The 14,230-nt window shown below is 37.7% G+C and overlaps 1 protein-coding gene across 1 annotated transcript; it reads right to left on the minus strand.

Annotated features, from left to right (window-relative positions):
- Window positions 1-6,219: 6,219 nt before the first annotated feature.
- On the minus strand, window positions 6,220-8,056 carry LOC137281380 (myb-related transcription factor, partner of profilin-like). Its single transcript, XM_067812567.1, has 4 exons — window positions 7,901-8,056; window positions 7,095-7,227; window positions 6,640-6,784; window positions 6,220-6,424 (listed from the first exon to the last, which is right to left on the minus strand). The coding sequence occupies exons 1-4, from the start codon at window positions 8,054-8,056 to the stop codon at window positions 6,220-6,222; spliced, it is 639 nt and encodes a 212-aa protein (XP_067668668.1).
- Window positions 8,057-14,230: the final 6,174 nt, after the last annotated feature.

A 14,230-nucleotide genomic window follows, 5' to 3' on the forward strand; every position in this document is an offset into this window, starting at 1 on the left:
TTATACAGTGTCTCTTGAGTACAGTGTAATGATTAGTGTCAGTAGTACAGTGACTATTGATGACAGTACCATGTGTCTCTTGAATACAGTGTCTCTTGACTATAATGTGCATTGAGTAAAGAGCGTCATGAGGACAGTCTGTCTTGAGTATAGTTTCATGAGTACAGTGACTATTGAATACTGTGTGTCTCTTGAATAAATTATGCAGTCTCTCTTGACTATAATGTGTATTGAGGACAGAGTGTCTTGAGTACAATCTGTCTTGAGTATAGTTTCATGTGTACAGTTACTTTTGAGTACTGTGCGTCATGAGTATAGTTTCATGTGTACAGTTACTTTTGAGTACTGTGCGTCATGAGTATAGTGTCATGTGTACAGTTACTTTTGAGTACTGTGTGTCATGAGTATAGTTTCATGTGTACAGTTACTATTGAGTAATGTGTGTCATGAGTATAGTTTCATGTGTACAGTGACTATTGAGTACTGTGTGTCATGAGTATAGTTTCATGTGTACAGTTACTTTTGAGTACTGTGTGTCATGAGTATAGTGTCATGTGTACAGTGACTGTTGAGTACTGTGTGTCATGAGTATAGTTTCATGTGTACAGTTACTTTTGAGTACTGTGTGTCTTGAGTATAGTTTCATGTGTACAGTTACTTTTGAGTACTGTGCGTCATGAGTATAGTTTCATGTGTACAGTTACTTTTGAGTACTGTGCGTCATGAGTATAGTGTCATGTGTACAGTTACTTTTGAGTACTGTGTGTCATGAGTATAGTTTCATGTGTACAGTTACTATTGAGTAATGTGTGTCATGAGTATAGTTTCATGTGTACAGTGACTATTGAGTACTGTGTGTCATGAGTATAGTTTCATGTGTACAGTTACTTTTGAGTACTGTGTGTCATGAGTATAGTGTCATGTGTACAGTGACTGTTGAGTACTGTGTGTCATGAGTATAGTTTCATGTGTACAGTTACTTTTGAGTACTGTGTGTCATGAGTATAGTTTCATGTGTACAGTTACTTTTGAGTACTGTGTGTCATGAGTATAGTGTCATGTGTACAGTGACTATTGATACTGTGTGTCATGAGTATAGTGTCATGTGTACAGTGACTGTTGAGTACTGTGTGTCATGAGTGTAGTGTCATGAGTACAGTGACTCTTGAGTACAGTGTCATAAGTATAGTGTCATGAGTACAGTGACTATTGAGTACAGTGTCATGAGTATAGTGTCATATGTACAGTGACTGTTGAGTACAGTGTCATGAGTATAGTGTCATGAGTACAGTGACTATTGAGTACTGTGTGTCATGAGTACAGTGTCATGTGTACAGTGACTATTGAGTACAGTGTCATGAGTATAGTGTCATATGTACAGTGACTGTTGAGTACAGTGTCATAAGTATAGTGTCATGAGTACAGTGACTATTGAGTACTGTGTGTCATGAGTACAGTGTCATATGTACAGTGGCTGTTGAGTACTGTGTGTCATGAGTATAGTGTCATGTGTACAGTGACTGTTGAGTACTGTGTGTCATGAGTGTAGTGTCATGAGTACAGTGACTATTGAGTACAGTGTCATGAGTATAGTGTCATGAGTACAGTGTCATGAGTATAGTGTCATATGTACAGTGACTGTTGAGTACAGTGTCATGAGTATAGTGTCATGAGTACAGTGACTATTGAGTGTTGTGTGTCATGAGTACAGTGTCATATGTACAGTGACTATTGAGTACAGTGTCATGAGTATAGTGTCATGAGTACAGTGACTGTTGTGCACAGTCTGTCATGAGTATAGTGTCATGTGTACAGTGACTTTTCAGTACAGTGTCATGAGTATAGTGTCATGTGTACAGTGACTATTGAGTGCTGTGTGTCATGAATATAGTGTCATGTGTACAGTGACTATTGAGTACAGTGCGTCATGAATGTAGTGTCATGTGTACAGTGACTGTTGAGTACCGTGCGTCATGAGTATAGTGTCATGTGTACAGTGACTATTGAGTACAGTGTCATGAGTAAAGTGTCATGTGTACAGTGACTATTGAGTAATGTGTGTCATGAGTATAGAGTCATGTGTACAGTGACTGTTGAGTACCGTGCGTGATGAGTATAGTGTCATGTGTACAGTGACTATTGAGTACTGTGTGTCATGAATATAGTGTCATGTGTACAGTGACTATTGAGTACAGTGCGTCATGAATATAGTGTCATGTGTACAGTGACTATTGAGTACTGTGTGTCATGAGTGTAATGTCATGTGTACAGTGACTATTGAGTACTGTGTGTCATGAGTATAGTGTCATGTGTACAGTGACTGTTGAGTACCGTGCGTCATGAGTATAGTGTCATGTGTACAGTGACTATTGAGTACAGTGTCATGAGTAAAGTGTCATGTGTACAGTGACTATTGAGTAATGTGTGTCATGAGTATAGAGTCATGTGTACAGTGACTGTTGAGTACCGTGCGTGATGAGTATAGTGTCATGTGTACAGTGACTATTGAGTACTGTGTGTCATGAATATAGTGTCATGTGTACAGTGACTATTGAGTACAGTGCGTCATGAGTATAGTGTCATGTGTACAGTGACTATTGAGTACTGTGTGTCATGAGTGTAATGTCATGTGTACAGTGACTATTGAGTACTGTGTGTCATGAGTATAGTGTCATGTGTACAGTGCCTATTGAGTACTGTGTGTCATGAGTATAGTGTCATGTGTACAGTGACTATTGAGTACTGTGCGTCATGAGTATAGTGTCATGTGTAAACAAACCAGAAAATCAAGTTTTCATGACCAAGAAAATCCACTTTCTGTGCAGAAATTCCGATATGTTATTGCTTACAATGAAAATAACTCAGGGAATTCACTCAAAAAGAAAACCCCAAAGGCTTCTTTGATCTTAAATCGTAGAAACTGTAATCGTTTCTGCATGGTATTGTCTACAGGGTCCCTAAACCCATGTTGTAATTAAACATGTATTATCACCAGTGATGTTAAATTCACAACTACGCCACCAACATATGACCATCAACAAAATGAAATAAACGAAAATGCACGCGTAGCTCATTCCTTCAATTATGACACGACCTTAACATGTGAAGTATGGCTGCACAGTACTTTTATTGCCAGACAAAATGCGTTATAGCTTTTCTTCAGTTCATGGGAAATCAGTGAAATCTTGTTAATGCCCAAACTATTGAAAAGTAACAGCAGCAAACTCATTTGTTAGTTACATGATCTTGGATTCTTTCATTGACACGTATCACCCTAAGTGCACCTTTTTATGGTTGCGTCTGAAAACATGACGAAGAGCACCAAAACAGTGGAAACCCCCATCTCAGCACCCAGCTCAGTTAGAAGTCTTTCTAATCGAGGAACTGATGATAGTGGACACAAATAGTTGGAGTGCCTGAAAACGAAGGTTATCGAAATGTGGTTCAGAAATAAAACGTTACATTTTTTGTAGGTGTGCTGTACAGCGAGTCAAATATGGGACTGTAGACTCGTTTCTAAACAGTCTCTGCTGTTGCCGTAAGAGAAACAAATCCGAAGTCCATCAAAGAAGACAAATTTCACGTACTTGTGATTGGGCCATTATTTATCTAAACTATTTAAAGGCCGGCTCACTGCTCTACCAAATAGGCATGATCATTGCTGATAGGCATATTAGCGTTAACAATCGATGGGATATAGAAGGTCCTTTTTCATGTATAATGTTCTTTTTGCAACTTGATATACTAGCTGTTGCATGTTTCTAGGTCAGCATGAGAAAAAGTATTACTGTATTCAATTTCAGAACAGAAAGAGACACCGTGACGGCAATGTTGACATACAGGATGTTGAGCCTGAATAGAAGACAGGAGATATTGCTTCAATATATCACATAAGGATGACTAACATCACTTGTGGATAGTGATTCTGCTTTCACAAACTGTATGTGCAGGTTCAATTTTCACATAATCTCTCAGTGTGGCTCCATAGGTATATAAACTGGTCCTTGAAATTTCACTGAAGGGGTTTCTTGTCCACATTTGTCACATTTACTGGCAGAACACAGCAAGGGTAGAGTAAGATCACGCAGGGTTCAGTCTGTCACTCACCATATCAATCACTTCATTGTCTAGTCCACACATTATTATTTATGACTGCTAATAACCAAACGTTTATCATTTCACAAAATACCCTTAAGTGAAGTTTGATTTCATCTGCATTTTTGACTTAATTACATACAAAAAAGATGGTGCACTGGAAACACTCAAGATTGTATAGTATAGATTGGAATAACAATAAATGCTTGTTTGTCTCTATGGTTGTTTGTTTTCTGCTCTCAGTGATATTTCCAGCTATATCATGAGAGTAAATGTGTACGTCTGGGGCGGTATTCATAAAAGAACTTAAGTTTCCCGGAGTTGTGGGGGTGATCGACGGAACACACATTCAGATTCAAGCTCCAACAGAAAATGGAAATGAGTTTGTAAACCGGCATAATTACTACAGCATCAATACACATATCGCTTTCGATAGCGAAGACAAAATAATTGACGTTGTTGCTCAGTAGCCTGGATCGACACACCATTCACGCATATTGACTAACAGCGGTCTCTACCAGTTCGACCGCTATGTTGTCCCCATCGGATGTCACCTTCTCGGTGACAGTGGTTACCCCTGTAAGAAGTGGCTACTAACTCCTTTTCTAAGACCATTGGTTGGACCACAAATAAACTACACCAGGTACGTCAACTTCCGTGTACAGTTGCCGATTGCAACATAGAGTGGTGTCCTTTGTATTTACCTCGCATAAACATTGGGGACTCGTTGTCATTAATTATTATAGAGCATAATCGTTGTTACATTTAGTTTGGATAACCGAAGCGGTTACCAATAAATACAAAAACAGTGTAAGTAACATACGAAATTTGTATGAGGATATATGAATTACGAATATAAAATGATGTATATAAATAATATAAACGTAATCAGGCTGTAGGCTCTTTATGAGTATGCTGAATAATACTAGGAATTATTTTTCCAAAAACATAATAATCCACCAAAATAAAGTATGTTAATGAATTACTAGTTATTTTTAATTTTCAGAGTTACTTTCTGAATAAATGGCAGTTTACAATGATAAGACAAACAGTTTCTGAAGTGCTGCAGATTTATGTACAGGCTTACTGTATTATGTTGTTTTCATAACCCAGATCACATAAAAGAACAAGGAGCACAGTTGAAAGGGCTATTGGGCAATTCACAAGCATATTTTCTGTTCTTAATGGGGAAATTGGGTTAAAACCCGATAAGGCTTGCAAGGTAAGAAAAATATAATCAACAACAGTTATGTCTTTAGCACACTTTACTTGCTTCATAAATTATACAAAAAAATGACAAGGTAACAAAGCTGAATGGCAAAACTATCAAGAAGAAAATACAGTTTTGCAGGATGTATGATTAATTGCATGAGGATCATTCATCAAACTGTTTAAAGCATGTACAAGTATTGTACATGTGAACAGCTGCATGTTGGTGTAATTTTGTTATAAGGAAATGGCATTTTTCACAGCTAGTCTAATCATTTATTGAACACATGTCAATAATTTTTTCAATGTTACAAATTTGTTTCACAATACATCAATTCATATATTTTCACAATACATAAATTCATATGTAAACAGTTATTTCAACAATATGTATTCCTTTGCAAAATATATTTTTGAACAGTTGACTGAAGTATGTGGCTACATTTACACCAGTGATTCTAAACTTTTGATGGGTAGTGTATGTATAGAGTAGTGGCCTTGCCTTAATTGACTTTTGAATGTAATTTCGTTTATCCCTCACTATATCAGGTGATCATAGCATGTGCTGTCCCACACAACATATGCAAGTACCACCCACAGATGGGAATGATGGAGCTGGGAGGCAGGATGGGCATAATGGAGGTGTACCAGGGATCCCTACACCAGTGGCTGCACTGAGATACAGGGAGCATTTCACCTATAAACACTTTCCATGTAGGAAATTAGGATCTTATTTCATAGTGTCTGAGTTTGGACTATAAATGGTAGATTACGTTCTGTTAAATTTAAGTCGCAAAATACTTCTCCTTTCTAACAGAATCTGTTTCATCCATGTATTAAGAAGAAAATGGAATATGACCATCCAAGTATGTACATATGTCTAATATTCAACAACAACATTTTTGGCAGTTTAAGTTAATTCAGTTTCATTATCTTCTGTTTTAGGTACTCCTTTTTCAAGTTGAGGCATTCTATTTCTAGTTGCAATTTCTGTTTTAACAGAGCTTCAACTGTGGGGCGTCCTGTAGCATTGTGATGGATTGCTGGCGGCTCCTCAGGACCCACTGTCGCTCCCTCTGGCTGTGGATGGGGGTCACACACGGCTGCATAAATCTGTCTACAAAAAACAACATTTATATACATATTGTTTCTGTTATAACTGGACTTGTTTTATGTTATTACAAGTAGATAAAAGTAATAATGGAAGTTGCTCATTACATTTATTACATTAGAGAGTGCACATATGCCACACCAACAGTGTGTGATCACATTTATACACACGTTATGTGATCATGTTCTAACCAAAAGGTACTTCACATCATTCATGTTTAACTTTCATCAGTTGGTACAAAGTCAAGTACCTGCAGCATTGTTGAGTCAAGTGACCCAGGCACACCTGTCAGTGCCACATTGTCCTGGCCTAAAATGTCAATGCCAGCATTGGTCACTGGGCTGACTGGTGTTGGGGCTGGTCCACCTGCTATATTAAAATTTAATCACAATCATTAATTTGATATATTTTATGTAAAATAACTTCACATATATATATATATCCATTGGAATAAGAAAACAGGACAATCACTGTTCCATTCAGTTCTGGATCACATTTTAAAAAAAAATATTACCCTTCATAAAAGAAATACAACAACAAATATGCAGAGAAGATTGTTACTGAATATTAATCCATCAGTAATAACTTCTTTATCAAGACAACTGACAGAAGACTGATCGTTATCATTTAACACCTGTGACACATATACAGTATTTATGAACTGAGGTCGGTTACTGGCCTGTTCCTTTAGTCATTCTGCTGAAGTCCGAATATTTTTGTTTTGACCGACTCTTTATGTTCTTCCACTTTTTTTCTACCCCTTCCTTAGTTCTTGGATGCAAACCAGAAGAGTTGAGGGTTGCTGTAATAACCTGTTGATTTGAATGAAAACTGTCATCCTTTATTATGATATATATGTGTTACTATCTGCTTATGAATTGCTGTCTCACAGCCAAAACATGTCTGAAATCAAGTTACTGTTTTACTATTGTGAACAAGTAAGAGGCAGTGCATTTGGGAGAAAGCATATCCTAGTTTGTTAATTTTCCATACATTCTTGGCATTGTTTTAAAGTTTATAAATCGATCCCACACTTTTGATGGTAGTACTTTAACAGGTATCACTTAAAGCTTTCACATTAAATTTTAGTCCCAGTTCTGCAGGCAGTGAATTGTCAGTAGATAAAACAATCAAAACATTTACAATTATTCAAGATAATATATGCTGTAGTCTCATCAAATTATTTGTATGAGGTGATCTTCACTTAGAAAACATTTTTCGTTTATACATGTTCCTTTCCTTCGTCGTGTGACCTCGACTAATCATCAGTCTATTTCGGCTGTATATTTCTCCAGTGTTTGATGAATATTATATTTGTTTGTTTCATAAGACTACCGTCGTAACTCAGGAAAGAAAAGGGAAAATCGTACATATTTATGGCTTACATATAATTCAAAACAAATAAGATCTATGAGTGGCACGCAGTCTAAGGCATTTCTCTATTCTTGACTACAATTTGACAGTCGGACCGAATGTTTACATTACCTGCCACGCCTCTTGCCGATTGCTCTTCGCCGATGTCACACCCGGACCAAACTTTCCTTCCAGCACACTGGCGTTTGTTTTGACGAGTTCGGTCAAAAGCAGTACTTCGTCTTTGTTCCAGTTGGGTTTCCTCCTCTTCGCTTCTGCCTCCGACATTTTCTGTGACAATGTATAAATTAATATAAAGACCGTAAGCGCAGTCCCCTCAGTGTGTCGTCTGCCGTAAATAACCACCGGGAAATCCCCCAAGAGCGATTTTCGCACCTTTTTGAAAAAGAGTTCCACCGGAAGTCTAAAAATAAATCGGAATCACCCTGATGATCACGCGGGTACACACTATGGAGTTTGTCTTTGGACACTTAGCTAAGTCTCTGACTAAGTTGCTTTATGAATATCAACTTAAGTCTCAGACTTAGCTAAGTCATTTTTCAAAAACGTAAGTTTGGACTTAGGAAAAATCTTAGTTTCTTTATGAATACCGCCCCTGGACCAGACAATTCAGTGATGCTCAACATGGGGTGAATGGTCTCTGTAGGGTGAATGGTCTCTGTAGGGTGAATGGTCTATGTAGGGTATATGGTCACAACAGGGTGCATGGTACCAGAAGTGTGGATAATGATATGAGGTAAGGATGCTGCACTTAAACATTGTCATGACAGACAGGGACACACCAGCCACATGTTGTTCTGGGAGAGGATATATTGTGGTATGGGTAGAGTTCTCAAGAAAAGAAATGATGTTAGTAAGCACAGTACATATTGGTGGAGTGGAGTTCAGAAATAAAAGCATTAAAATATTTGTTTGGTGGTGTTGTTTGGTGGACGTTAAAGTTAGTCCCTTGAGTTGGGACAATAACCTCGAAAACTCTGTAGCAGGTGCCAAACTTTACACTGGAAATAACCTGCTCACAAATTATACCCCAGTTTATTTGAAGAATATGGCTTTAATTAACCCCCTGGATGCCGAGTTTTTTTCAGGCGCACATTTTCATAAGGTTTGAAAAGTGAACGTTGTGCGAGATTTGCGCTCGCGTGGTCCTGGATCTGCGTACGGCTATGAAATTGCACAGACATGCAGAATATTTAATTTCCTATCCGTTGGTATAAATATAATTGCGACTACCTAAGGGGTTGGAGAAATAGACACTGCTAAAAGTTGTTCAAAACTTTTGTGTGTGTTCAAAAACAGTAAATTTCTCAGTTTTTTATCGTACACCAATAAAAGCACTCTGCTACGATTTTTTTAATTTGGCATCTTTACGTAAAGTGTGAGCGAAGAAAATACAGCTTGATATCTGAACGACATAAGTGTATATGAAATGGATGTATGTGCTAATGCATAACGTCCTACTCACAAAATCAAAAATGACCTGCAATAAATGTCAAAAATCGATTTTCTACTATGACGTCAAACGTCGAGAGAGAGGTCATGCACGTATAAAGGTAAGGGGGCATAACTCAGCTATGGTTTACATTAGGTCAATGTAACTCCGATCACATGGAGAGAATTTGCTGTGGATATGGACAGTATATTTTCGTTATGTTTTGTTCACAGTGAACCAAACTATTCCAATTCAAATTTTCCCAATGTGAGAGGATACCTTTTGGTAGTTTCACAATTTGTAAGAAAAGATGCAAGTGTACTACATCAAAAAGCAGGCAATAGCGATTTAGATGTCCCTATCCGATACATATTTTAGTTCTTAGATTCTCATATTCTCCTGTTTGTGTATATGTATTTTTATTAATTTTCCATCATTATTAACGGAGTAACAGCCACATATTCAAACGTAATGAAATAACTGAAGATAATGCGACATTTTAGTTGACGTCACGGCATGTTTTGTGCATTTTGTGACGTCGGACAAAGACTACTCTGGTTGCTGATTATTATATATCTAACCTAATTTCTACTCAATGTGTAAAAGATCTCGGCTTCTGTGTCAGAATTCAACACTTTTAGCCAAAATATGAAATGAATGGTTTTATCACTGAAATAGTGTCCTGATTATATCAACAATTACACGGTTTTACTACATATCTTATTGTGAGCAACACGCGCACCTGTCTAGCATCAATTTAGCGTAAATGAAAATTTCACAACACCTGAATATTCATTGAGTATTCATTTAGGAAAAAGACTTTTCTTCTCATGATTATGAAATCAATTCCCTTCATAAGTATGCAATGAAAAGTACAAAGAGACCGCTTTTTCAGTAAAGAAGTATTAGAAAATGGACGTAAGGCTTGTCCAAATTAAGACTTGACCTGATTTATATATTTTTAACAATTTCCGTATAAATATTGTTTGAGTTAGACATTCTGCCATCAGATATATTTTAATCGCATTTGAATTGACTTTATTATCGAAAAACAATGATAATGAATCATGAAACGTTTTGACAAACTCGCACCTGGTCAATTAATATTCATAATAGTTTTGTCTATAAAAACGACACAAACCAATACAATGAACAAGACAATTCCTTTAAATAGTAGTATGTGTGCCCCTACATTTGATAAAATGTACAAAGCATTTTCATTAATATTATCCGTTTTACTTATAAGTTGGAAGTAAATCGCTGTTTATTAACCTGTTCATATGAAACTGCAATATTTGTCCCAACGTATTGAATATTGCACATGACGGGAACCAAAGCATATGTTGCAGTAATGGCTACGTGTGATCTTCCAACACTTGTGTAGAGGCTTAAAATGTGGTGTAATACACTTACTGAGTCAATTTCCCATGTAAATATTATTCAAACAATCCAAAGCTTTCAAAGAATAAAAACGGATACCTTATATGCACACATGATATGGTGTTGAACATGGATATATGTAGATACTGAAATCAATTTCATGAAAAAATATCTGAACGATGCGCAAAATATACATCACAATACTAAAAGTGCAATCGGAATGGTATGGGCATTGTGTTTACTCTTGTTCAACCGACCTTCACCTCAAAGAAATTGCCTAATATGTGCAACAATGTTGACGTGTGACATCACTACCGATGACCGATTTCTTTCAAAATGGCGGCTTCGCTGAGAAGGGTACACAGGATTTTGCGACGACTTTTTGCTTGATTCAGGGATCTTTTGTATATAAATGTGAGATGTAAGTAATCAGAATTATTCTGACTATCTGTCTATTGTTATATGTTCTTATCGTTTACATTGTAAATGACGGAAGAAGCCAGAAATGCCGATAAGTACTGTTGTCGTTCTGCGTGATTTTGCGTCAGTCATGGCGTCACGCTGCACTAAAAGTTTGACAGTTTCTTATGAATTACCAAATTATTTCATTGTATCTATTTTCAATTTGCTATTTTTTTGCCACGATACTCTTCCCCTGAATATACTAAGCGTATTGAGCCATTGTAAGCAATGATTAGAGAGCTGGATGTTGGAACATTTCCGAAAATGCTACGCAGTGTAAAATTGGAATTTTTCTTTGTTTACATTTCAGTCAAGCGCTGTCTTTAGAGTACAGCGTTCGTTTTCATACAAAGTATATTTTGTTTCGTTTTGTCTAGACAGTTGGTACTGGTGACAAAGACCATTTGTAATTTGATTCTAAGATGCATGGGGAGTTCAGTGATACATTTGTCGTAGCTAACTATGAAGTATACATGATGTAATAGGCTTCTCAATACCGGCCTTCTCGAAACGTGATTTTGTAAACACTATCCAATATGGCGGAAAGCGCACTTCGGCGTTCGTGTAAGTGTATTTTCGAAAACATCCCAACCGATTCTGGGTACATCGGTGACGTTTCAGAATTATCATTCCTGGTTACATGAAAACTTGATATCAGTGATCATTAATATGCTATTTCTGAAATTCATTACTTCCAGTAATTATCCGATTTTCACATTTCAAAACATACTGCTAATAACGCTGTGAATCTCGATTTTGTACAGTTTGAAAAATGGCGACATTTACGATGAAGCCTATTTTGAAAGGCGAGTTTAAGCACTTTAGCTTGGTCTGAGGTAATAGTGGATGGTATCAAGAAACTGGGAATTTTCCGCAGAATTCAAAACTGTGAAGTATTTATATATGCGTGGTATATTTAGAATTTTATTGGACTTCCAAGTGAGGTATGTAGAGGAAGGATATATATGTCCCTGTGGCATCCAGGGGGTTAAACCCGTATTCCCCCAGTGTATCTTCTCCTCAAGTCCCCCGTTGGCACAGGGAATTACACGTATTTGTTCCACTTACCAGCACTGACAGCTAGGCTATGTTTTCTAAAAAAAAAATGTAGAACATACTAGGTGAAAATACGCCAACACTGAAATTACTGTTGAACTCGAGTTTGTATCTCTTGTCCTTGTTAAACATTGCTCGTTGCAGCAAAAACAAATGTGCTATATATTACCAATGTTCGACATGTGAAATGGTATCATCTAACGAGCTGTGGCACTCTCGCCGGTTTTCAAGCATGGCGCTGATCACGTGACTTGGTAGATCGAACGTTCAACGTAATAGAACTGTCTTTCAGTATATAGCTTCCTTTGAAACATCACCCCTGTCTATATTAATGCGTGAAAATTAGGAGAAAAATTATAGCAGTTGTTCAACCCCAAATGTGATAACATACACATACACGCTAGGCAGAAAACGTTTTCTAAAATTTACAAGTTTTCTGGCAGAGGTGGTTTGAAATTTGGTCACACTGAGTGACGTGTTCACCGGCCACTGCACCAAGGTTCAAATACAATGGTCATGACGTCACCATCGCCTGTTCTGACGTCACGGGGTTCCAGTACGCTGAAGGCTTGATTATTCTGGCGCAGTCATGCAGCCGTGCACAAGTCGATGTTGTAAGCTTGGTTTCGGAGCGTCCCAAATATAGTTTTTTTTCTAATCAACTTAACACTTGTATTTACAATTAATCATTTGTATTGTAAATAAATAGTCATAGAACATAATACTTTCAAAACATGTTCGTTTTTAAAAAAAATTATCTGTAAGTACTTGTTGCCTTTTAAATAAGTTTCACAACTCTTAAAATATTATTGAAATGTTATGCAGAAATTCTAATTATATTTTCTCATGCTTAACAAAAACATTCTGGACACTACCAAATAGTACAAATAAGATGTGAATGTCTCACAACTACTGATATATTTGAAATCCTACATCATATGTTAATTGTGTTTTAAATTTTAATCTCTTGCATCAGTAATTTCATGAAAGAAAACCTTTCCTGAAAGAGAGAGCGAGTGTCAAAAACGATTCAGCAGACTGGAGTCTTTCCAATATTTACAGGCCCAAGCACGTATTGCTGGGGATATACACTTATCCCATCCCAAACCCAAGCACCCCATCTTCTCAAGTTATTTGATTCCGGAATACAGCTGATTTGTCAGACATGTCTGTCTTCGCTGTCAGTCCGTCCGTCTGTATGCAATAGAGTTGATAACTACGTCCGTGTGGCCCTCCGTCCATCCACCCGTCGGTTGTGATGTATGTTCCGTTTCACGCCTTTGAATCTGAAATGCTTGTATTCAATATCCTGATTGTCAATATCCTGGTGCCTTTTATTATTTACGGATCAAACAAATACAAAGCGCGACATCATCTCATGAATATATAAGCGGTTAGCCGTACTCCAGGGGTACCAGGCAGTAAGAATCCACGTACATGTCGCAGCATGCAGTACGTCCGCACGCTCCCGGGCATTAAAACCAGGGCTGGTGTCTCATCTTTCTACCACCCATGTCCTCCCACAATTCCCCATCCAAACTGATTGGTCCAGACAAACCAGTGATAGATATCATGACGATCTTCCCCCGACGCTCAGTAGCGACCCTTCTGTCAGCAACAGCGGCCATTCTAAACATTCTCCAAACCATCTGTAAAGACAGTTTGCCCATATATCGTCATCTTCCCATATATCGTCCACGTGAACACCTAACAGGAACCTTTCATGTCTGAGGCTCTGCTTTAATATGATACATCAATGCATGTGATATTTGTTCCTCATCTGGTTGGTTGGCACCAGCACATGTCTCTTTAGTTTGGATGCTCTATGGTACAACCCGGTGACTTGAACACGTGACTACAAAGTGGCTTCAAAACATTGCCGAAGCAATAGTGGGCTTCACACATTGCCGGTTAGTCCAGTGGGTAAAGCATTCTCTCGTTTGGCTGATGGCCTGGGTTCCGTTGCACACATTGGTACAATGAGCAAAGGGAGTTTCTCGTGACAGGCCCCTTGATATTGCTGGAATATTGCTGAAAGGGCGGTGGGCCAGGATAGTGATCCGGCGAGGCTGAGGTGTCGGGATCGAGCCTACCTGTAACCCTGTGTATAA

The sequence above is a fragment of the Haliotis asinina genome, chromosome 4 (genome assembly GCF_037392515.1).
Source record: "Haliotis asinina isolate JCU_RB_2024 chromosome 4, JCU_Hal_asi_v2, whole genome shotgun sequence".
Taxonomy (NCBI): Eukaryota; Metazoa; Mollusca; class Gastropoda; order Lepetellida; family Haliotidae; genus Haliotis; species Haliotis asinina.